The sequence below is a fragment of the Trichechus manatus genome, unplaced genomic scaffold (genome assembly GCF_000243295.1).
Source record: "Trichechus manatus latirostris isolate Lorelei unplaced genomic scaffold, TriManLat1.0 scaffold00108, whole genome shotgun sequence".
NCBI classification, from domain to species: domain Eukaryota; kingdom Metazoa; phylum Chordata; class Mammalia; order Sirenia; family Trichechidae; genus Trichechus; species Trichechus manatus.
This window is the reverse complement of record NW_004444044.1, coordinates 2419992-2445280: the sequence shown is the minus strand read 5'-3', so window position 1 is coordinate 2445280 and position 25289 is coordinate 2419992. Positions and strand designations below refer to the sequence as shown.

Genomic DNA, 25289 nt, shown 5'->3' with positions numbered 1-25289 from the left:
CCACTGCACTACTAACAGGGTCTCCCCGTTACATAATGCAGGGTCCTTCTTTCTGATGCCCCCTTCCTCCCCGCACTTCTAAGTCACGAGTGATGTGCTTACACCAATCCTCAGGTAACCAAGGTTTAAAGCTGATGGATATGTTTTACTTAAAAAACATTCTGGAATTGCACATTTTAAAAATAGAATCTCCTCTTTCTCATAAGTACTAGCATCATTACCATCTTCTCTCTGCCTCTTTGTAGCTCCACAGAATCAGCTTAAACAGAAAGCCATCCCCTGATCCTCTTATTTTTGTTTTTATTAAATGAAATTATGATACACCCTGATGTGAAAACAGGGAATACTGTCACTTTATTTGAGACTCTTTAGAAAAGTCCAAGTAGCAAACGGATTTTATGCCCTTTCACACTTTGTAGGAGGAAAGGACAAGTTTCCATTACTCTGTGATAAATCTAATGATAAAATCTACGCAGTCAGGTCTCTATTTTGTTAATATTTTTATTGCTACGTGCTCCCAATACAACAAACAGCATCAGTAGTGTACACTTTGATAAAAAGGAATTTTTAGCTTAGTAGAAAAAACAGCTAAAAGGGCAGAGGAATAATGAACATGTACATCTTTATGGGAGGTGTATGTGTGTGACCATCTGTCTTTAGTTAGTTCCCTGTGATATGCACATTCAAGCAAACTAGAGAGAATTTCATTCTGAGGAAATTTTTAGGAAAAAAAAAATAACTTCTATTTGAGCCTCAGGGATTGTCTCATTATCTGTAACTAATCAAATTGATTTGATCTTCAAAAGTCTAGCACAAAGTAGCAGCAGTTCTTTAGAGGTATAGATTCAACAGGTCAGGCTGCTAGTTTACAACGGTTAAAAGTCCTTGCACATTTTGTGCCTTGGGAAGTTAACAGACCTACATTTTAGTTCACACAATATATTTTTAACAGTTTAGGCAATGACCTCAAAAATATTTTGCTGACAATACTCATCTTTCTTTTTATTTAAGTTTAATTCATGAAGTACTCCTCTCTTTCACATACACTTAAAAAGGATTCTAATTCACTATTTCATTAAACAGCAAGCTATGTGAGTTCATACTATGGTATATTTCCTTGAAGGGGGAACAAGTCATCAACTTTGTAGTAACTACTTTCAAAATGAAAAATGTCTGAATAATATTACATTTGTTCAATTTTAGTTCCTTGATTTGGCTGCTGTAGTTTGCTTAAACTTCTCTTGGAATAGAACAAAGCATGCATCTCTAAATACGTCTCTCTAGTTTACCAAAATAAGTCATTGATATTAGTGTAAATATTTAGTACATAAAAATACTATCCAAAAAATCAACTTTTAATAAATATCTTCGGGTCTGAATCCTATATACAAGTACTTTACATCTGCTCTCTGGGGAGAGCATTTCTGGCTTCACTGTGAGCAAGGTGATCACTGACATAAATTACTAGCACGTTATTGCAGTCAGATGCATTGTGGTTGTGAACATTTGGATATGAACCATGCGGAAAATAAATATCTCAACTTTTAACAAATGCTTTCTTGAGCCTGCTTCCAATGCCCAAAGCCCTATTACACTAGAGTGTCAATTCCAGTTGGATGATGCTTTTCTCAGCTACCAACATACGGACAAGTTATCGCCAAACGTTTTTTCCTTGTGATTACTACAGTGCATTGTGTATACCTGCTTATATACGTCAACAGAGGGAAAATGAAAATCAACACAAGAACACAGGACTCCTCAAGGCTACGTACTGAGGCCCTATTAAAAGTGTTTCAGTTCTGTCTTGCACAGTCTTACTACTATCCTCTGTTCCCTGTGACCATGAGCATACTAAGACAACAATCCTACTACTTTTTATTTAAAGTGTAGAAAGCAATAGGTAAGCTGAAATGTGCACATCTGTAGCTTATTTGTTTTTCTTTCCCTCAAATTTAGGTATCACATTGTTGATTCAACAACACCATACAATAAAACCCTTTGTATTGTCAGTAGCTGTAATGTTAACTTCTTTGCAATATTCTGCTTTGAAAATCAACTCATAAAATGTCAAATAAGGCAATACTCAACGACAGGCACCTAGAACATCCACAAATGTAATATAGTAAACAATCATTTGAGAACACATCTCTTAAAATAATACTGATTTCTGCAATATACAGTATTTACACAACAGCTGCAAATTTGCTCATATAATATTTCTAATATAGATAAATAGGAATACAAGTCTAAGGATTCTTTGCTCCCTTTCCAAAATATTTTGTAAAAGTGTAAACCATTGGGACCTCTTTTTAAATTTTACTCTAACTTTTTTAAAACAAAACGTCAGCTGATATGTACAATTGGTTCCAGTCCCTTTTCTGCTTTAGAGAGTGAACGACACACTTAGCAACTTACTTTCCTTCCATTAATAATCTTTGCTGCTTTCTTCCAATGAATTCTGGTAAGTGAGTCAATGCAGAACAAAAGGAGGATGAAAACAACTAGAAAGTGAACCAGCACTTTTTTTCCTTCCACTTACAGATAAAATGAGTTGATGATCTATGGAGATTTCCACTTTGCACAAGCTGTATGCACCATGGGGAGAGGGAGGTGGTCCAGATTTTCCTCTGATAGCCAGCCTCTTAGATTCACTTTCTCATCTTTCCAAAGTGGATGACCTTATAGGACGTCTCTTATCAATAACTTTTTCGTTTTTCTTTGAGGTTCTTGCCTGAGAAGAAGCACCTATTGAATCATTGACTGCAAGGAAGGGAGCAGCAGCCATTTGTGAAGATGAATTGAGGTGGACACTCTTGGTGAGTGGGGAGGATGGTACTGAGATCATTCTCAATGTCTTACTTCCTGCTTGCTGAGCTCTCCTCTGTGGTAAGTTAGCACCATTAGGTTTACTGTTTGGCCTGAAAGCAGCATATGCATTTGGACCTTGCACCGCAGAGATCCTACTCAAAGATTTCTTCTTCTCAGCAGCGGTCTCTAAATGGTAAGGAACCAAAGATGTTGGTATCACTAGAGATCTAGGGAGGTCACTAGGGTTAAAGACAGCATCATCTTGAGTTTCAGCAGCTTCTGGAAGGTATGGTGGTGGTAGAGTGCTACTGCGCTTGCTACACGACTCACAACATAACTTATTATAACCTGGGATGGAGCAGTATCGCGCCAGCACCTCCATTTGGCAGAATATTGATTTGTCCCCCAAACACGGTTCATCTGAAAAAATTAAAACAGAGAAATACATATATCTAAACACAGAATAAAAGGAGGAAGGCAAATAAAATTGTTAACAACGCTAAGATTTAAGTATAATCTGACATTAATAGGAGCTGTCCACCTGTCTTAGTATTAAAAATATGAATACTGGAATGAATTCACTGATGTAAGTACTGTAGTTTTATGCAAATAATGGGTGCCCTCTATGTTTATTTGCCAATTGTGCCCTCCCGCACAAGGTATTTTCATAAGTGTGCGATACTAATTTTTTTTTTCACAGCAACAAGTAAAAAAAAATTGGCATAGTGACACTTATGAAGATACTTCGAAGGGGGAGGGCACGGTTGGCAAACTAACATAGAGCTCATGTGTTATTTGTGTACGAAGCACTTTAGTTGACCACCATTCTAATATCTCCATTAGCAGTCTTCAGACCATTGAGGGTATTTGTTTTCTTCCTAGTAGGAGCACTTGTCTGATTTTACAATGAGAAAATAGGATTCGTTTTACCACAGACTTTCTTATGATACAAAGGGACATCTGTGTTTTTTGTTTGTTTTATGACACCACTGGCTTTCAAATCGGGTAGCCTCTATATTAAATTTATAGTTAGAATCAAAACAAGATACTAAAGACCTGTTAGAAGAAAATAAATCTTTTGATAATAAAAAATGTATTATCAAAAGAAAAATAAGGATATCATTTTGATTCAAAGAATATTCACCAGCTTGAATGTAATAGTTTCATGTTTATCAATGAATATTTTCAGGTTATTTGAAAGCAGAAATTTGGGTAAAGTGTGCGACTTTCTTATGAGTAATTTGTGGTTCTTAAAACTTTAATTTCACTGAATTGACAGTGTTTTATTTTTAACGGGTACTAAAGTAACACTCATAAAACACTTGATGTATTTTAAGGGATTATTTGTGCATCTGTGTGTGTGTGTGTGTGTGTGTGTGTGTGTACAAACATATATAATCTTTTTTTTTCAGATTTTATTGGTTGAAGGTTATATGAACTAGATTTCAAAAAAATCCAAATATTGAGCTCATGGCGATGTTTGTTTGTGCTTATTTTCAGCCATTCCAGGGCATCCTTCACAGTGCAAATGCACATGGTGGCATCACTGGAGTTGTGCACCATAGAAATACTGACCCAATGTTCATTTAATAAACCAAAGGAATGATAAATTATGACATTTATATAATATAATCACTTAAAATTACAGGGTATTGTGGTAATTTTTTTTATCACCAGGTAGGGAACCTACTAAGTAATTTGCCAAGGGAATTAAAGAATCTTTTTTTCTAAAATTTGCAGTAAAAAACAAAACAGGAGAGTCAGCTGGCAAGGAAAATGGAGTCCTATAATTGCCAACATTGCTAGAGTTGTAATACCACATCCACTTTCTAAATTGTAGAACAACTCATATTTCCTTGACTTCAATGTATCTTTTATAGTACGAAGTGTTTCAGTATTTCACATTACCTAAGTTAACCATCTAATTATACTGTGAATGCTTGAAAATCACCTTAATGCATTTCACCTCAAATAGCAATTCCTCCTCATTTACGAATTACTTTGTCTATGCCTCTATCTTAAAATAAGGAAAATTTTTCAGCCTATTTAAGTCTCCAGGCCCTAGAATGAGAGGGCCTTATCTGACCCTCTTTTGAGAAGAGGAAGTCCTCCTGACTCCTTATCCCCATCCCTCCACACTGCCCAGCTCAGCAGTGTGAAGGAGTCCACCTGAGAGACCTTTGTGTCTAAGCACGAGCACAGTGGCTTTGCAGAGGAAGGTTCACAGCCTGAGTCTCATTAGTGGAGGAGGCAAAGGGAGCGATATTTGAGAAAAAACAAACAAGAACAAAGGAATACATTGATTTTATGGTAATTTGCCTAGGGGTAAAATGGGAAAGGCTCAATGGAAAACAGTTAATTAGCGCAATCAAAATGGGGCGATGAAATGGAGTCATATGACAAAATCAGTCATTACAATTAAGGAAGCTTTTAGCCTTCTTGCTCCACCTCTAGATCATTATAAAAAGGTCAGGGAAAGGGTTTCACGCATGGTCTCAAAAGGCCATTTGACAATGAGTTTATGTTAATGGTAGTGGGATGATTAGGAAAAAGATAAAAATAGGAGTTGTGCAATATGAACAGTGCAATTAATGTCATTGAATTGTACATGTAAAACTGTTGAATTGGCAAATGTTTTGCTGTGTATATTTGCACCAGAAAAAAAAAAAAAAAAGAAAAGGCCTTTTGATTCTAATAGCATTTTAAAACTCTAGTGGGACATATAACTTACATGATTAAAATATGGTAAAAATATGCGATTTTTAGAACTCCCAGTGTTTGCCTTTGGGCCGAGATTTGAGAGCAACAGAGTAGCAAAAATGAATATGGAATCTCTAGCATAGTTATGCCAATGTCATTAGCACCTGTGTTTTACAATGGAAACATTTTCTTTGGGCTAAAGGAGGAGAATCAAGCACATTCGTGTTGACAGTTAGGTACATTTGCTGAGATATGTAGCTCTACCAGCTATTAAGATCAATAAAGCTTACAGAGTGTTTAGCCTTCTGGCAGTAGGGACTAAATACAGTAAAACATTACAGTGACAGTAAACTTCGCAGTTTCTAACTGGGTAAAGTCTGTTCTTTTTGTTTTGACTTTACTTGTATTTTGAACTTTGAAATGTACTACTTTCTAAAGTAAACTCTCAAATATAAGTGCTTTGTCTCCCTCTCGTGGTCATACTTGTTTTTGCCATCACACATTGCAAATGAAAATTTACACTGAATTAGTTTATAAGGTTTAAAAAACTTGGAAGTCTGAAAATTCTTTACAAATAAAACATTTGCTAAAATAGTGCCTTGGCAATTTTCTTTTTTATTGAAAATAAAGAAAGTACCATTTAGCAGTTGTCAATATTCAATCAATGGCTTGTTTATGGTGCTGGAGGCTAAGGAAAAACCGACTTCTTTACTCTCCAAGTCCCACTAGTGAGGCAAAGCAATGCCCACAGCTGTCATTAGGCATGGAATTAGGTGAAGAAGGAGAACTGCATTTAAGAGAAAGTTTGTACTGCAGGTAGCGGTGGGGAAAAGGTAAGGAAAGGACGGAAGGAAAAGTGTGACAGGGAATGAGAGAGACAGACAAATGAGAGAAAGAGAGACGGCGGACAGAGAGAGTCAGACGGAGAAGAAAAGACAGAGTGGGAGGAGAGAGAGAGAGATAGGGAGAGAAAGAGAGACCGATGCAGTGAGTAAAACAGAGAGACAGAGGAGTAGAGACAAGAGGGCTGGGGGAGAAAGAGAGAGAGAGAGACAGAGATGGAGAGAGAAGAAAACAGATTGACAGAGTAGGGGAGAGAGAGAAAGAGAAAGAGAGGCAGGGAGAAAAAGGGGTATAGAGAGAGATAGGACACTGAGAGGGATGAGTTGGGGAGAGAGAGAGACGGATTCACAGAAACACATTGTAGAGAGAGAGAGAGGAGGAAGAAAGATGTTAAGAAGAGAAACGGAGACAGAGAAAGAGGAGAGTGTGTGGGGAAGAGAGACAGAAAGAGGAGACAGAGACAGAGTCAAAGACAGAAGATGGTTAGGGGAGAGATGAAAAAAGAGAGAGCAGGAGAAAGAATGAGACAGCGGAGAGAAAGATAAAGGGGGAAAGAGAGAGAGAGAGAGCAAGAAGAGAGTGAGGTTGAGAAAGTATGTATAAAAGACACAGAGAAATTGAGTAACACAGAGACAACAAATGACACCAAGTCAGAGACAGAAGACAGAACGGGACAGAGAGAGACGGAAACAGAGAGACAAACAGAAAAGGAAGCAGAAAGAGACGGAATGATAGAGAATGAAACCATCTAAGATATTTTGTTTTAAAATTGAAAACTGATTTATATTTTAAAATAAAGAAAATACCCTCACCCTTTGAAATACAACAAGAAGGGTGCTGAGGCAAATACTGAATATGAGCGTATGTGCAATGTGTCTATTTGAAAATCATCCAGCTGAAGTGCATGTATATGAATGAACAGATACTGGAAAAGGCATTCGCGTTGGGGTGACATTTATTATTCACATCTCTAAGTGGAGTAATTTTAGTAAAATATTTCGAAACCTCCTGCAATAGTATGCCATTTACTATGCTGTGAAGTTATATTTTTAAGACTATAACAGGGAAAACATAAGTAGCCCTCAAAAACAAAAATTAAAAAAACTGACAGAAGCTACATATACATGACCCAGCCCTTATCCCAGCATTATCTAATAGAAGTGGCAGAGGGAGCTGCAGTGGTCATGATAATTAGCTGATGTAGGATTTTGCCTCCAATACAACCTTAAAGAACCATGTTAAGCTAATATTCAAGGGTGTTTTCCTTTGGTTATTTTTCAATAAGCCAATTCAAACTTCAGAACCTATCCTTAAAAAAAGTCAGCTTTTTGAAGTTTTTTAAAAAAATTCTCAGAGCAGTGAAATCAATCAGTGTCACACCTACCATTACAGGGAGGCAGCTGACAGGCTCTGACCAACTCGGGCTTTTCGCCATCGCACTGGTCTCCAGCCCTGCAGATGACCTGCCTCACCTCGGTTCCTTCCCCGCAGGTCACTGTACACTACAGAAACAAAGGCTGGCATTATAGACTATAGATTACAGATGACAGTTTATTCCACCAAGATCATCTTTCTTCCTTTCTGCATTATGTGTGCGCGTGCATGCACACACACACATGCACACAGACATACACACACACACAGCTCTGGAGTTCTTTCTCTATGGATACGGTGTTGCACGGTGGTTGTGAAGACAGATAATTCTGGGTTTGCACCCCGATTCCGTAATTTATCAACCTTCCATGGGGATTTTTTTCTATGAGCCTTAGCTTCCTCATCTGCAGAACTAGGATAATAAATAATATCTGCCTCAGAGGATGATTGTAGGGCTAAAGGAAGGCAAAGGAGGCAAGGTATGTAAAGCAGTTATCAAAATGCCTGGTACCTAGTAAGCACTGGATATAAAAGAAGGCATCATTATGATATAGTTAATGCCTGCTACTGAATAAGAATTGATGCATTTGAATTATAGCCTTGGCAAAGAATATTTCATATACCATGGACTGCCAGAAGAACAAACAAATCTGTCATGGAAAAAGCCAGAATGCTCCTTAGAAGCAAGGATGGCAAGACATCATCTCACATACTTTGGACATGTTATCAGGAAGGACCTGTCCCTGGAGAAAGACATTATGCTTGGTAAAGTAGAGGGTCAGCAAAAAAGAGGAAGACCCTCAACAAGTTGGATTGACACAGTGGTTGCAACAATGGGTTCAAACGTAGCAACAATTGTTGAGGATGGCGAAGGACTGGTCAGCATTTCATTCTGTTGTACAAGGGTTGCTATGAGCCAGAACCAACTTGAGAGCACCCAACAACAACAACACAATTCCTGAAATCAGTTGTGGTGCCTGTTTTGGGGGAGCTTCCCAGTTCCTCATCTTCCTTACAGATTGGCTGAATTTACTGACATGCTACCTTGGTTAATTTAACGTCTTGGGAACTACTGTCACTGTGTTCCCATAAATTTATCTCTTTAATGAAAGTCATCATGCTTTAAAATTAAGCCCAGAAAATTCCATGCTATTGCCCTAGGTAGGCACTGTGGATCGGGTCCTTTGTTCCAGGACTCTAAGGAGGAATGGGACATGCACTATCATTATGGTCCTGTGTGGGGAACCTTCACTCGTCTGATCCTTTCTTCCTGGGCTTGCTCTTCACTTCCTCATTTCTTCTTTACCTGTTTTTTTATGCCTTTTCCTCCAATAAATGCTCTTCCTATGGCTCACTGATTCTTTGAGTGTTGAGAAATAAAAAATAATAGATAAATACATAATTTAATAAATATAAATAATATAAAAAATACAGGCAACATAATCCATTCAGTTAGCCAGTCAATAAAAAACATCAACCGCAAGTCAGGTGCCACAAAATACACTGTTTTTGACAAATGTGTGAACTAGTGGTAAGCACAGACTCAGGAGTTACAATCCTCTGCCATCAACATTACACTAGAAAAAACAAAAAAAATCATCGTCATCAAGTCGATTTCGACTCATAGCAACCCTACAGGACAGAGAAGAACTAACCCATAGGGTTTCCAAGGAGTGGCTGGTGGATTTGAACTGCCGACCTTTTGGTTAACAGCTGAGCTCTTAACCACTGTGCCACCAGGGGGCAGATGGAATTGCCTTTGGAGTGCAGAGGAAGGACTGCAGGAAAAACAACCACCTGGTGGTGGTATTCAGACCGTGGCGATGAACCTTGTTGGAGCAGTCAGAAATTGCTAGACAGGAGGAGGAGGGAGAGCAAGCCAGTCAACAGGTATGAGGTGTAAACCAGCATGGGGTCTGGAAAAGTGAGTAGTTTATTAAAACTCGAACAAAGAGTTGGGAGTGAAGAAAGACATAATGAGAGAAATGTGTAGGGCCCCGCATTCAGTGTCAGCTGCTTGGAATTTATCCCATAGGAATGGGGGAGTCAACAAAGATATTAGAAAGGAGACGAGTCACTTTTTAGCCTCCTTTATGTCACAAAAACACCCAAACACGGTTTGCCCCTATCTGTTAACCTTCTTAAATGCAAATATTATTTAGAAATAATAATTTTTCCTAACAGCTCTAGGTGCTTAATGATTACAAAATATGGGACAATTTCTGAATTCACAGAAAGCCTACCTGGTGTAGTTAAAATATGCTACAAACACACCTGCATACACACACACAGAATTCACACACCCACCTCACTCCAGGGCCCCGTTTTCCACTGGGCTGGGCAGGGTACTCTGTTACAGGGCTGGCGGCTCTCAGGACGGTCACCCACACAGTACTTGCTGTGCACAGAGCGGTTGGTGCCATCATGGAGTGGCTGCAGGCAGCGCACGGTGCGAAGCTGATAGCCAGAACTCCCACAGGTTTTGGTGCAGTGCTCCCACTCTTCCGCTACCCAGCTGTGGGTGTGGGGGTCAAGATTAAACCTGGTCACTGGGATACATAGTGTGTGCATTCCTGTCAGCACAGCCTAGTCATTTCTGCACTTTGAATGACATGCAATTTCAGGGGTGCACTGCAATTCAGGCAGCAGTTTCAGAAAGATGGAGACATGAAACAATGAAAAGGTCTTAGAGCTTTCTCAAAATCACAGAACTGACACTTCTACTTTTAATGCCCTATTGTTCATCCAACTCCCAATGACTCTGAAGCCTTCTTCTTTCCTAAAGGATGATTTGCTGAGTGACTTCTGAAACTCATCTTAAGGCTGTACTCTTTGGTTCAGGCAGAAATAGCACAATCTCACTCTCATCCATATTGCCTAGCAGTGCTAAATAAACATCTGAAAGTAAAGTAAAGAAGGAATCCATCTGATGGTTGGTAAAATCAACTGATTTAGGTGCTGCTATTTCTTCATGAAGTCTACAAAGTTTGCTCATGTTTTGGTTTTTCTACTGTTTAATTTCTACTGCTGTTGCTGCAGAGGCTATCTGACATATCCGTTCTGCCTGAAAAAATCAGATCTTATTGGTCATGTGCCTGACAGAGGGATAAAGGTCGTGTGCATCTGGGGCTGGGCCAAAACTGCTCCTATAAATGCACCTAATGGAAATTTTTCCAAGCAGCATTTTCAGTAAAAGATTTCCCATGAGGCATTCCCAAATTCTAATGTCAATATCAGTGCCCTGAGCATTCTCCAAATCAGCTGTGGATCTACTATTATGGACAATTCTCTATAACGTGGTTATTGGGTCCCAAAGGGCTGTTACCATTGATTCTATCTGGTTAATTAATCAATCTGGAATATAATTGAGGCATACTATTTGTTCTTTCCAAAGTCATTTTTCTTCTATAATTTTTTTCTACTTACAGGGCACCAAAATATAACCATGCTAAAACCTTCATAGTCTTTGGTATTCACAGTTTAAAACTGCCCATAGCTTGTCAAACTGGTAATAGAAAGTTTTGTGGCAACTGGACTATTTTTCTAATTTTTAAGACCTCATTAATGATTCTCATTTTAATACAAATATTATATGAGGAGTACACTTTGTGGTTATAGACACTTCTGGTTACCTTTATTCTCTTCTGAAATCCCCAAACTGGAAATAAAGGAGAAAAACTGCATAAACCCACAAAGTAAAAGAAAATTAAAGAGGAAGACACCTCAACATATTTTAGAACCAAGAAAGTAGATGGACATTTGGCAACTAACACAGCAGACGTAAGAAAGATGGAGTCTAAGTTTATGGTATAAGCTGACAAGCAAACTGACTTGCACTACAGAACTTGAGATGTCCAGGGATCGGTGCCCAGCTACCTGGGAAAGTGTGGGTGAAGGCAGGGCTGAAATGGGGTGACTGATGTAGGGTCTGTTTGGTATCAGTTAGACCTCCTGATCCTTAACCCCACTGGGTGTTTGCCTCTCCTTCAACCCAGCAGAATACTTGAGCTTTACCCTCTGTAGAAGGTAAACCAGACTTTTATATGCGGAACAAGAGGCATGGTCAAGAGAGAAGATACCATAGTGAAAACAGGGGGCATTGTGGATTGAATTGTGTCCCCCAAAAAGATAAGTTGAAGCCCTAAGCCCTGAACCAGTGAATGCAACCTTGTTTGGGGAAATAGGGTATTTCTCTGAAGACAGTATCACTTAAGTCATACTGGAGTGGTGCAAGTCCTATTCCTAATCCCTTCTCAGTGGTGTCTTAAAAAGGAGAGAAACAGACATGGAGTCACAGTCACACAGTGGGAAGACACCACCATGGTACATCTACAAGCCAAGGCATGCCAAGAGACGTCTGGGGCTATCAGGAGCTGAAAGAGGCAAGGAATGGTCTTCCTCTAGAGTAGACAGAGTGATCATGGCCCTGCCGACATTCTGAATTTGGACTCCTAGCCTCCAGATCTGTGAGACAATAAATTTCTGTTCTTTAAAAGCACCTAATTTATGGTATTTTGTTATAGCAGTCCAAGGAAACTAAGACGGGGTTACATACAAGTCCACATATGGAATGGTAAGATGACCTTGGTTGCCTATAACATACAGTTCCTGGTAGAGCTATAAAACAGGCTTATATCGTCTAAGCAAGAGATTGATTCTGCTGTATAGAATCTGACCATTTTCATTAGAAACCTAAGTATACTACTAAAGTTTTTCTAATGAAATGGTTGAGCCAGATCACCCTACACAGAAGCACATCAGCTGACAAGTCTCAAACATAAAGCATTCTTCCAATCAGCTATTTAAACACCACATTCTTATACATGTATAGATATCCAGGGATCGCCAGACATAAAAAGCCTCTAACACAAGAGATAAGGGGGAGAGAAAAAAAAAAAAAAAGAAACAGAAGAAAAGAACTCAAAAAGAAATAAGTAATGTATGAAATAGGAAATAATCTTTAATATTCTAAAAGAGATAAAAGAAATATATTACATCTATGAAATAAGAATCAAATGAAAAGGGAATTTTTGATAAACAAAACAAAGCTCCTGAATATTAAAGATAAGATAGCAAAAATGAAAATTCAGTAAGAGGAACAATAAACAATTGGAGAAGAAAAAAGAAGAAAATTAGATCTGTCTAGGAAGCTCAATTACAAGAGTTCCAGAAGAAAAGAACATGAAAACACAGAAAAACAATTATTAAAAAAAGAAGAAGAGAGAAAATGTCTCAGAAATGACAGGTATCAGTTTTGAGATTAAAAAGGTCTGTGAAACACACAGCACAATGGATACCAAGAGATGAGCATTAAGGCATATCACTGTGAAATTTCAGGACACTGGGCACATTGAGAAGATCCTACAAAATATGAAAGATAAACAAAGAAACAAAATCAGGTTACATACAAAGACTTGAGAATCAGAATGGCAACCAACTTTTCAAGAGCAACACTGGAGGCTAGAAACAATGGAACAACAGCTTCAAAAATCTGAGAGAATATAAAGTGTTGAATTTTATACATGCATATGTGTGTCCAAATTTATATCTATATCTACTGTCCCTGGGTAGCACAAACGGTTTGCTCTCAACTACTTATAAAAAGGTAAGCAATTTGAACCCACCTAAAAATAGTTGTTAAGAGCTCATCTGCTAACCAAAACGTTGGCAGTTTGAATCCACCTGCTGCTCCTTGGAGACCCTATAGGGCAGTTCTACCCTGTCCTATAGGGTTGCTATGAGTCAGAATTGACTCCAAGGCAAAGGGTTTGGTTTGATTTTAGAGGCACCATGGAAGAAAGGCCTGCTAATCTGCTTCCAAAAAGATTACAGTCAAGAAAACCCTATGGAGCTCAATCCTACTCCGTAACACATGTGGTCACCATAAATCGGAATTGACGATGGCAATGGGTTTGATTTTTGATTTTATGTATACACACACACACACACACACACACACACATTTATATATATCTATTTCCATAACCACCCACCCACCCACTGCTGATGAGTTGATTCCAACTCATAGCAACCCCATAGGGTTTCTGAGGCTATAAATCTCTATGGAAGGAGACTGTCACATCTTTCTCCTGTGGTTTCAAACTGCTGACCTTTCGGTTAGCAGTCAATCGCTTTAAACACTGTGCCGCCAGGGCTCCGTTATTATCATATGTATGTGTAAAAACCCCCAGCTACCAAGTCAATTCCAACTCATAGCAACCATATAGGACAGAGTAGAACTACTCCATAGGGTTGCCAAGGCTGTAAATCTTTATGGAAGCGAAATGCCATATCTTTTCTCCCACGGACCAGAGCGGCTGGTGGGTTTGAACTGCCGAACTTTTGGTTAGAAGCCGAATGCTTTAACCACTGCACCACCAGGGCTCCATATATATATATGTAGATATATGTATACATGTATATATATATCTGTATATATATATGTGTATATATGTATGCATCTATATATACATATATGTATACGTATATATATGTGTGTGTGTGTACATATATGCAAGTGGTTAACAGCCTGGCTGCTAACCGAAAGGTTGGCAGTTCGAATACACCAGCTGCTCCTTGGAAACCCTATGGGGTAGTTCTACTCTGTGCTATAGGGTCGCTATGAGTTGGAATTGACTCGATGGCAATGGGTTTGGTTTTTTTGTTTTTTCATACCTATATTTCTTATACCTAAGGAGCCCTGGTGGCACTATGGTTAAACGCTTGGCTGCTAACCAAAAGGTTGAAAGATCAAACCACCAGCAGGTCTGTGGGAGAAGACCTGACAATCTGTTCCTATAAAGATTACAGCCTAGGAATCCTATGGGGTAGTTGTACTCTGTCATTTAGGGTCTCCATGAGTTGGAATTGACTTGATGACACAACACAACAACAACAACAACGTATCTATATTTATGTGTCTCCCATTACCCTATATATATATATTTAATCTATATCTATATATACCCTTGGTCCCTGAATGGAGCAAATGGTTTGCACGCAACTGCCAACCTAAAGGTTGGCGGATTTAACCCACTCAGAAGCGCTATGGAAGATAGGCCTGATGATCTGCTTCCATTAAGATTATACCCAAGAAAACTCTATGGAGTTGTTCTACTCTGTTACACACGGGGTCGTCATGATTTGGAATCAACTTGATAGCAACTAACAACGTGAACATATCCCCCTCTCTGTCTCTCTCTCCATATATATATATATGTGTGTGTGTGTGTATGGAGATATATATATAGAATATATATAAATTCTATATACATATTTTATGTATAAATTTATATACGGAATATATATAAATATGTATATATTTTGTGTGTGTGTGTGTGTGTATATATATATATATATACATATATACACTGTGGTGCAATTAATTATTTTTGTGTGTGGCCTTTCTAGCCAAGGTCTTGTAACTCCAATCCAGGTGATTGTGTGATAGGGTAATTGCAGCCTACCAAGGGGAATGGTCAGTTTTGCCTTAAAAAGAAAGTCAATTCCAGAGCAAAGAAGAGCCCACCACCACCAAAGAAGGATAGATCCAGCAGGCGAGACCCAGCAGCAGGTGACGGTGCAGTAGGCTCCCCCGGCCCACGGAGAGAGAGAGCTGAGTGCCTTTGGGCAAAGACTAAGGGCCAGGGAGAGGCATGTCTGAGAGCACGGCTGGGGAGAGGCTGTCCTGATGAAAAAACTGTATCTTGAGTATTCCTGAGCCTGAATTATAATTGTTATTTTCCTTATAATAAACCCTGTAATTGTGAATATGGTCTTTGAGTTCTGTGTGGCCACTGCAATGAATAACTACTGAACCCAGCAGAGAACTAGAGACTGCTGTGTGAGGGACGGTTGGTGTCAGAGTTGGTAAAGATGGCTGAGAGAGGAAGCATGTCTAACCACCATCTCAGAGAAATCAGCCTTAGGCTATTGATCTTGGTTCTCCTTCCCCCTTGCGGGACTGGAGGAGGTCAGATACCTCGCCTCCACTCCGCTTTTACATATACACAAACACACACATATATAAATACACACACACACACACACCCCAAAACCAAAACCAAACCTGTTGCATCTAGTCAATTCCAACTCATAGTGACCCTATGGAACGGAGTAGAACTGCTCCATAGAGTTTCCAAGGAGCGCCTGGTAGATATGAACTGCTGACCTTTTGGCTAGCAGCCATAGCACTTAACCACTACGCCACTAGGGTTTCCCACGCACACATATGCCCATCCAAATGACCAAGGGTTAGAGTGGAAGAAAGACTTCTTATATGCTCTTATACTTCAACTTCTTATATACTTCTCTTAGGTATGTAAGGATTCGATTAATATAAAAAATGTACTTTGTATATACTTTTCTCATGAAGCTACTGGAAGATATAATCCATCAGAATGAGTGGGTACACCTAAAGATAGGAAGACAAGGAATTTGGGAAACAGTAGATCCAATATAATCCAGAGAATTCCTAGGAGGACAGAGAATGAAACCCCAGAATGAAAGCTGTGTGGTGGTCCAGGCCAGAACAGGAACACAGAGAACTCCCTGAGAGACGTCTTTAAGAAGATGAAAGTGACAGGACATTTGCATGTTTAGTACTGAGAGAAAATTGATATTCATGGAAGACAGTTTAGGGATGAATGAGTAAAAAGTAGTAGAAAAATCAAACAGATAAAAAACAAGATTATTATTAATTATGAGTTCAGTTTTATAAGAAAGGAAACAATCTGCGCATGCTTTGTGACATGTTTACATGATAAAATAATATAAACTCAGAATATTAATATCAGAGTTTATTTTTCTTAGAGCATAATAAAAGGTATGTATAGCAATTTTGGAAGTATTGGGGATGGAAGAAGTGTGCCGGTGGGTGGGTATTTGGAGAGGGGTGGTAAAAGAAAGCTAAAAGCTCAAATGCCACAGTGGAAATTCTGTATATCATGTCTATGGAAAAAAAAAAAAAAATCAAGGAGTAGAAGCAAGAACATTCACTTAGAGAGATGGAAATACATAATTATCAAATATCAAAAGAAATGGAACACCTGAAAGTGATTGTTTCTGGGGAGCAGTAACAGTGGAGGGGAGGGAACTGCAACTTTATATAATAATTCCTATAAAGATTTGACTATATAAACCAGGTATATATAAAGCTTTGGCAAAAAAAAGAATTAGAATTAAAAATTAAAAAGGATATGAGAGTTAAAATAAATGCTTACAGTGGGTGTGTACACTCTTGAATATTGCACATTCTCCTAATAGGTTTCGGCTTTTTATTGACTTCACAGAAGCTGCGATGAACCATCTTATTATCACTTTTCCTACGGCATCCATATTTAGTGTACTGGAAACCTGCAAAAGGAAATAAATTTCTTTGGATTTAATCACTTATTCATTGCTGTTACATACTTGATCATTCATTCATTCACCAAATATTTATTGAGTGTAGATGATGAGATGGGCACTGTTCTAGGTGCTGGAGGTAAATAAACAACAACAAAAAAATTGTTTTCTTGGAGCCCACATTTAACAAATATTAGAAAATATTAAACAGCAAATACATGCTTGTTAAGGAACTAAAAACCAATTACCGTTGAGTTGATTCCAACTCAAAGCAACTCTATAGGACAGAGTAGAACTGCCCCATAGGGTTTCCAAGGAGCAGCTCGTGGATTCAAACTGCTGACCTTTTGGTTAGCAGTCAAACTCTTAATGACTGTACCACCAAGGCTCCTTATTAAGGAACTAGACCCCGAATATACACAGTCTAGTGCAAGAGACAGATAAGAAAACAACTGTGACAACTAGGGACAAAGGTTTTTATTGTTGTTGGCATTTGTTGCCATCATTCATGTCCCTTTGGACTCATAGTTACCCCACGTGTGCAGAGTAGAACTGCTCCATAGTGTTTCCAAATCTGTGACCTTTTGGAAGCAGATCACCCGGCCTGTCTCCCGAGTTGCCTCTGGGTGGGTTCCAATCACCAACCTTTTGCTTAACTGTTTGAGCCACCCAGGGATCCTTAGGCTTTTATGTTGTTAGGTGCCATCGAGCCGCTTTCAACTCATTGTTGACCCTGTGTGACAGAGTGGAACTGCCCCTTATGTTTTTCTAGGCTGCAGTCTTTGTAAGAGCCAAATGCTGGGTCTTTCTCTTGCAGAGCAACTGGATGGGTTGGAACCATCAACCTTTTGGTTAGCAGCAGAGGGCTTAACTGTAAAAGATTTATAGCCTTGGAAACCCTATGGGGCAGTTCTACTCTGTCCTATAGGGTCAACTATGAGTCAGAATTGACTGGAAGGTAACAAGTTTTTTATGTAAATTTTACTGTAGAGGGCACTCAAGGAACACAGAGGGGATGTCTTCTAACTTAGTTGGTGAGGGGCAGGGAAAGCTTGCAAGATACTTCCTTGATCAGACTCTTGAAGTTCAACTAGTACTAGGTAAAAGAAAAGAAATGAAGTAGAACAATACTCTAAGCAAAGGAAACGACAGAAAACTTCAGGTTGCTTTGAATGGCAGAAGTATCGTGTATGAAGGGGCAGGAGACAGAAAAGGATCAGATTTTGAAAGTCTGAGTACCAGGCAAGTGTTTGGGCTTTATCCTAAAGGTTACAGGGAGTTACTGAAAGAGATCTCCCCTAGCCCCCAACTTTAACATTTGTAATTATATTTTCATTTTTACACTTCTCATCTTGAAAAAATTAAAACTTAAAAAAAATGGCAAGGATAGTACAATGAACATTTGCATGTCCTTCACCTACTTTCACCTTTTGTTACCATTTCACCACATTTGCATTATCTCTTTCTTTATATACATATTATTTTGCTGAACCATTTGAAAGTAAGGCACAGACATTCTGATCCTTCACTCTGAAGTACTTTAGAGTATACCTCATAACGTGTACATTCTCTCACATATTCAGAGTGTAATTCTTAAAATAGGAAACTTTTACATATACAATACTATTATCTAATAAAAAGAAAAAGAAAAAAAAAAAAAGAACCCGTTGCCATCAAGTTGATTCCAACTCATAGCGACCCTATAGGACAGAGTAGAATTGCCCCATAGGATTTCCAAGGAGCAGCTGGTAGTTTCAAATTGCCAACCTTTTGGTTAGCAGTCGAGCTCTTAACCACTACGCCACCAGGGCTCCATGGTGTATGTTATCTAATATACAGACAATATCGAAATTTTTTCAAATTCTTCCTATAATGTTCTTTCCAGATTTTTTTTTAACTCAGGCTCATGCATTTTATCTAGTTGTCATGTCTCTTTAGCCTCCACCAATATGGAATAGTTTCTGAGCCTCTCTTTATCTTTCATGGTATTTAAATTTTTTGAGATGTACATGCCCTTGTTATATAAAATGTCCCAAAACTTGGGTTTCTTTAATTGCTTCCTCATGATCAGATTCATGTTATTCATTTTTGGCAAAAATACTACATAAATGGTGCAGTGCCTTCTGGGCAACACCTTTGGAGACTGAAGGATTTTAATGAGAGGAATAATATAATGCTACTCATTGCATTCATTTATTTATTCATTCATTCATTCAAGAAGACCACTCTGGCAAGTAGAGGAAGAGAAGAAAACCAAAGTTAGTTGACTAGTTAAGAGTCTGTGGCAATAATCTTTTCTTCCAAAACAGTGAAGGAAGCCTGGTGAGGAAGCAATAGATGTGATAGATATTAAAGAATGTGTATCTGACAAATCTTAGTGACAAGGAAAATGTCATAGGTACAGCAGAAGGGAGGATCCAAAATTAAATAAACATTTTTAATGAATAAAGAAGAGTCAATTTTATTAATTCAGTAAAAATATTTTGTGTACCATCCAAAAAAAAAAAAAAAAAGAAGCCACTTAAGAAATATATCCATGAATTTAAAATGATAAAGTATGCACAATTCTTTTATTCTCTATTGTTCACTATCATTATTGTGGCAGTTTCCTGCCTGTTGGAGAGAATTCTGTCTAGGCCAGCTTAGTACTGGAGCAATGTTGTGCAGAATTAGGGAAATGGGTCATGACACAAACTGAGAAACACTGAGAACAGCCTTCATCAATTTACCCCAGAGAGGGCAGAGGTGGCATGGTGTAGTGAGTAAGAGCATGTACTCAGAAGTCAGGCTACTTGGGTTTGAATCTTGGCTGTGCCACTTACTTGCTGTATGACCTTGAGCAGATCACTTATTCTCTCTGTGCTTAAGTTTCCCCATCAGCACAATGTTATTGTTATCTGCCAGCGAGTCAGCCCCCGACTCGTGACAATACAACACACAACAGAACCAAATGTTACCAGTTTCTGTTCCATCTCCATGATGGTTTACGAAACAGACCTTTGTGATCCATGAGGTTTTCATTGGCTGATTTTCAGAAGTGTATCATCAGGCTTTTCTTCCTAGTCAGTCTTAGTCTGGAAACTCCACTGAAACCTGCTTAGCATCATAGCAACATGCAAACCTCCACTGCCAGACAGGTGGTGGCTGCACATGAGGTGCCTTGGCCAGGAACTGAACCTGGGTAACGGAGCTATAGGGTCGCTATGAGTTGGAATCGACCTGATGGCATCTGGTTTGTTTTTGTTTTTGTTTTTAAATGGAGCTAGGGTGGCACAGTGGTTAAAGCACTTGGCTGCTAACTGTAATGTTGGCAGTTCGAACCCACCAACTGCTCCGTGGGAAAAAGATGTGGCAGTCTACTTCCGTAAAGATAATAGGCTTGGAAAAGTTATTGGGCAGTCTACTCTGTTGGAATTGACTTGATGGCAATGGGTGTTTTTTTTTTTTTAATCAGTACAATAGGCATTATAATAATACTGACCACATGGGGCCATTGTGAAGATTCATAAATTAACATATAAAGCATTTAGAACAGCGTCTGGTACATAGTCAGGGGCTATATAACTAATAATTCTCCTATTATTAACCATGGTAAAAAAGAAATGGATAGATATGGAAGTAAAGGTGGAGAACAAGAAAGGTGAGAACCCGAGGGTACTGAATTTGGGGGCGTTTTAGAGTTTGGGAAGAATAAACTGCTTAATAGTACCATTATAATGAATGTGAAACATAAAGAACCTAAGAGGAGGAGAAAGAGGACTTTAAGAAGGATTATAAATAGATTCTTATCCTTTCCTGATTCTGAGATTACAGCAAAAACGCTTTTAACTTACATATTGTTTGTTCATGTTTAGTGTTTCTCAGATTGTGACCTCCATTAGAGACAACCATTAAGGTAGAAGCAAGAAGACCGGCTTTTATATGGATTACATTTTATCATAATAAATAAGTGTTCAACTCTTACCTCCACCACAGGGTTTCGAACACTGAGACCAGCTCTTCAAAGCCCACTCAAAGGTATCTAATTCTTCCTGGATGACATTGTTGCTGTTGATTGTAGGTACAGAATCTTCATGGATGATGTACTTATATGTCAGGCTAGAGCGGGTATCATTCTCCTGAGGAATAATCTAATATACACATGAAACAGATGTGTAAATCATCTGAGAGAAGGTTAAATTTTGAGTGAAAAATTACAAATAGTTCAGAATACTGCTTCTATTAAAACTGGAAAACTTTTGAGCAGTTTCTAAAAACATACTGTTTTTGCTTCTATTAACTAAGGTGCAAGTGTGCCCTGTTCAAGGAAAAAAAAGCAAATGTATAAAACTTTGAGCATAAAAAATACAGTGAAGAGTAAGACTTTGCATTATAAAATAGTAACTTCATAGTAAGATTCACTATAGGGTTTCCTTAAGATATACCATCTCAGTGTATTTTTAAATTATTCATTAAAATAACTATTTTGTCATGATGATAGAGGTAATAAAATTTCTTCTAGAAAATACACACATTACACAAAAATATGAAGAAAAGAAAAATCCTTCATAGTTCTACCAGAGAAAACCAGTCACTTTTATTATTTTGGGATAGTCCCTCAAGATATTTATGTATATATATATAGTGTGTGTTTGTGTATACACATACATATTTTTCTGGCCTTGCATATTTAATTTAATGTGTTACGCACATTTCCCAACATAGTACATCTTTGAAAATATGATTTTAAATCTTAGTACTATCTTTAATCCTAAGAGTAGTATGCATTATTTAACCATTTACTTATTACCAACTATCTATCGATTAGAATTTGTCCTCACCTTTGTGGCGATTTCTGGTTTTCCTTGGTAGTCTAAAGGGTACCAAAAAGGAGCCCTGGTGGCACAGTGATTAAGCGCTCAACTGCTAACCCAAATGTCAGCAGTTCGAAACCCCCAGGCGCTCTGTAGGAGAAAGATGTGGCAGTCTGCTTCCGTAAAGATTACAGCCTTGGAAACCCTGTGGGGTAGTTCTACTCTGTCCTAAAGGGTCACTATGAATCGGAATCAACTTGACAGCAATGGTTTATAGTCTCTTGAATGACTCTCTAGAATAGTTAGAACAATTATTACTTTCACACTGAAAGTGTATGAAAGTACACCACTCAGCACTACCTAGTATATTATTTTTTCTTCTTAATTAGATGAGCAAAAGATTACTGCTTTAATTTTTATTTCTTTGATAATTAGTAAGGTTTGGTTTTCCGAAGTTTATTGGGCACTTGCATTTTGTCTACTGTATACTGCGTGTTCATGTCCAGTACCTCTTTTTTATTGGTATATATATATTTTCTTAAATAATTTACATGGTAAAGGTATTGACCCTTTTTGTAATAAGTATTATAAATATTTTCTCTGTTACCTTTAATTTTGTTTAGGGAAAGGCAGTCTTCCAAAATAAAAAAATAAGTTTCAACTGATTTTCACATGGCTTTTATAGGATCATACCAATTATACAAAGGTAGAAACATGCATTGCATTTGTATTTTCAACTAAACTTTCAGAAACAATCATTGTTTAGAAATCTAGTGATATTAAGCCCACGAGGATAAATGATCTTGTTATCTGGGTCTGTTTTCTTTCTTTCTTTTTTTTTTTTTTTTTGTAGTTTTTGTTTTTAAAACAGCATTAAAAATCAAGCACCAATCCTTAAACTCTAGACAGATGTCTAACTCTTTCAGCCCCAGATGGCCCAGCCATCATGCTCTAAGGTTCCATACCAGCGGTTCCAATCCTTTAGAGAGAAAAGAAAGGTCACGATGGTAGAGCACTGCATCTCCACAAACCCCCTCTCCTAACTACAAATCTGTTTCTTATATCTCCAGCCCACCTTGCTCCCTGTGGTACACCACAGTCAGTGGGCCAAGCCTTGAGGCAGTCTATCATAGTGGTTAAGCATCAGGAATCTGAAGCCAGGTACTTGTGCCGATAGAAAAGAAGGCAGTGTAGTTATTTAATAGTGAACTAGAGCTTCAGATTCCCAATCATTCAAACTTAAGGTAATCTAAATAAAATTTTGATTAATATGTATTTTTGCTATAAAATTATCCATCCTATGGAACAGAATAGAGGGTTCGGAAATAGACCCACTCAAATTTGGACAATTAAGTTTTTTTTTTAATTTTCTTTTTTATTGTATTTTAGATGAAGGTTTACAGAACAGATAGTTTCTCATTAAACAGTCAGTACACATATTCTTTTATGACATTGGTTAATAACCCCATGACATGTCAACACTCTCCTTTTCAACCTTGGAGGCCTTTTCTTCTTGGTGAAAGTATACATAGCCAAAGATACCCCATTTCAAAAACTTTTACATGTACAGTTCAGTGACATCAATTACATTCTTCCAGTTGTACTGCTATTATCACTATCCTTTTCCAAATTATTCCATCACCATTATCTTCAACTCACTGTCCCCTAGGCTCCCATCAAATCTTTTGAGTTGCTGTTGTCAATTTGATCTCAAATAGATAATTTTTTTTTTTTTTTTGTACTTTAGATGAAGGTTTACAGAACAAATAGTTTCTCATTAACAGTACACATATTGCCCTAAGACAATGGTTAACAATCCCACGACACGTCAACACTGTCCTTTCTCAACCTTTGGTTCCCTAACACCAGCTTTCCTGTCCCCTTGGACAATTAAGTTTTGACATAGGTGAAAAGGCTATTTAAGTAAGACACGAGTCTTTTCAACAAAAGGTGTTGGAGTAACTGGATGGTATGGTGACTTTAAAAATATCTATACATTCTTTGATACCTCTCCCCTCAGTTAGTGAAGCCTAGTTCCCCTCCGCTTGAGTGTGGACTGGACTTAGTGACTTGCTTTTAGCAAACACAGTTTCACAGAAATGATGGGATGACACTTCCAAGATAAGGTTAAAAAAGACAGATTTCAGTCTTAGGTGCGCTCTCTCACTTTCTCTGCCTCTTGAATCACTTCCTCTGGTGGAAGAGAGTGGCTGTGCTGTGCTGTGAAGCAGTTCTGAGGAGAGGAATGTCAGTTGCCATGTTGTGCTGTGAGGCAGTCCTGGGGAGAGGGATGTCAGCTGTCATGTTGTGGGGACACTAAAGTAGCCTATGGAGAGATCCATGTGGTAAGGAACTAGGCCTGCTAACCACCACATGAAAATGCTTGCAGGCAATCTTCTGAGGCCTTCCAATAGCCATATGACCGAGCCTGAAACAGATTCTCCTCTAGTCAAGCCCTGACGTGACTGCAGCCTTGGCTGACGCCTTGACTGCAAACTCATGAGATACTCTGAACCAGAATGACTCAATTAAGTTGCTCCCAGATTCCTGACTCACAGAAACTGTGAGACAATAAATGTTTCTTGCTGTTAGCCACTAGGTGTGGGGTAATTTTTTTTTTTTATTGTTGTGCTTTAAGTGAAAGTTTACAGTTCAAGTTAGTCTTTCACACAAAAATTTATACATAGTTATGTGACCCTAGTTGCTCTACCTATACTGTGACAGCACATTCCTCCTTTCCACCTCGATTTCCTGTGTCCACTCAACCAGCTGCTGACCCTCTCTGCCTTCTCATCTTGCCTCTGGACAGGAGCTACCCACTTAGTCTCATGTATCTACTTCAGCTATGAAGCACACTCTTTACGAGTATCATTTTATGTCCCATAGTCCAGTCTAATCTTTGTCTGAAGAACTGGCTTCGGGAACAGTTTTAGTTTTGGGGTAACAGAGAGTCTGAGGGCCATGTCTTCCAGTGTCCCTCTCGTCTCAATCAAACCATTAAGTCTGATCCTTTTACTAGAAATTGAGTTCTGCACCCCGTTTTCTCCTGTTCCATTAGGGACTCTCTTCTGTATTCCCTGTCAGGGCGGTCATTGGTGGTAGCTGGGCACCATCTAGTTCTTCTGGTCTCAGGCTGATGAAGTCTCTTGTTTATGTGGCCCTTTCTGTCTCTTGGGCTAATACTTTCCTTGTGTCTATGGTGTTCTTCATTCTCCTTTACTCCAGTGGGTTGGGACCAATTGATGTATCTTAGATGGCCACTCTCTAGCTTTTAAGACCCCAGATGCCACTCACCAAAGTAGGATGCAGAACATTTTCTTAATAGACTTTGTTATGCCACTTGACCTAGATGTCCCCTGAAACCATGGTCCCCAGACCCCTGCCCCTGCTACTCTGTCCCTTGAAGTGTTTGGTTGTATTCAGGAA

General features: G+C 38.5%; 1 protein-coding gene across 1 annotated transcript in view; it reads right to left on the bottom strand.

Moving 5' to 3' along the window:
• Positions 1–485: 485 nt before the first annotated feature.
• Positions 486–25289, bottom strand: part of ADAMTS3 (ADAM metallopeptidase with thrombospondin type 1 motif 3) — a 365634-nt gene continuing 340830 nt past the window's right edge. The window contains exons 18-22 of the mRNA XM_004383320.1: positions 21035–21200; positions 16947–17079; positions 10033–10240; positions 7736–7853; positions 486–3228 (exon numbers count right to left, since the gene is read on the bottom strand). Coding sequence (XP_004383377.1) covers positions 2657–3228; positions 7736–7853; positions 10033–10240; positions 16947–17079; positions 21035–21200 — 1197 coding nt within the window. The 3' untranslated portion in view covers positions 486–2656. The remainder of the gene's footprint in view (positions 3229–7735; positions 7854–10032; positions 10241–16946; positions 17080–21034; positions 21201–25289) is intronic.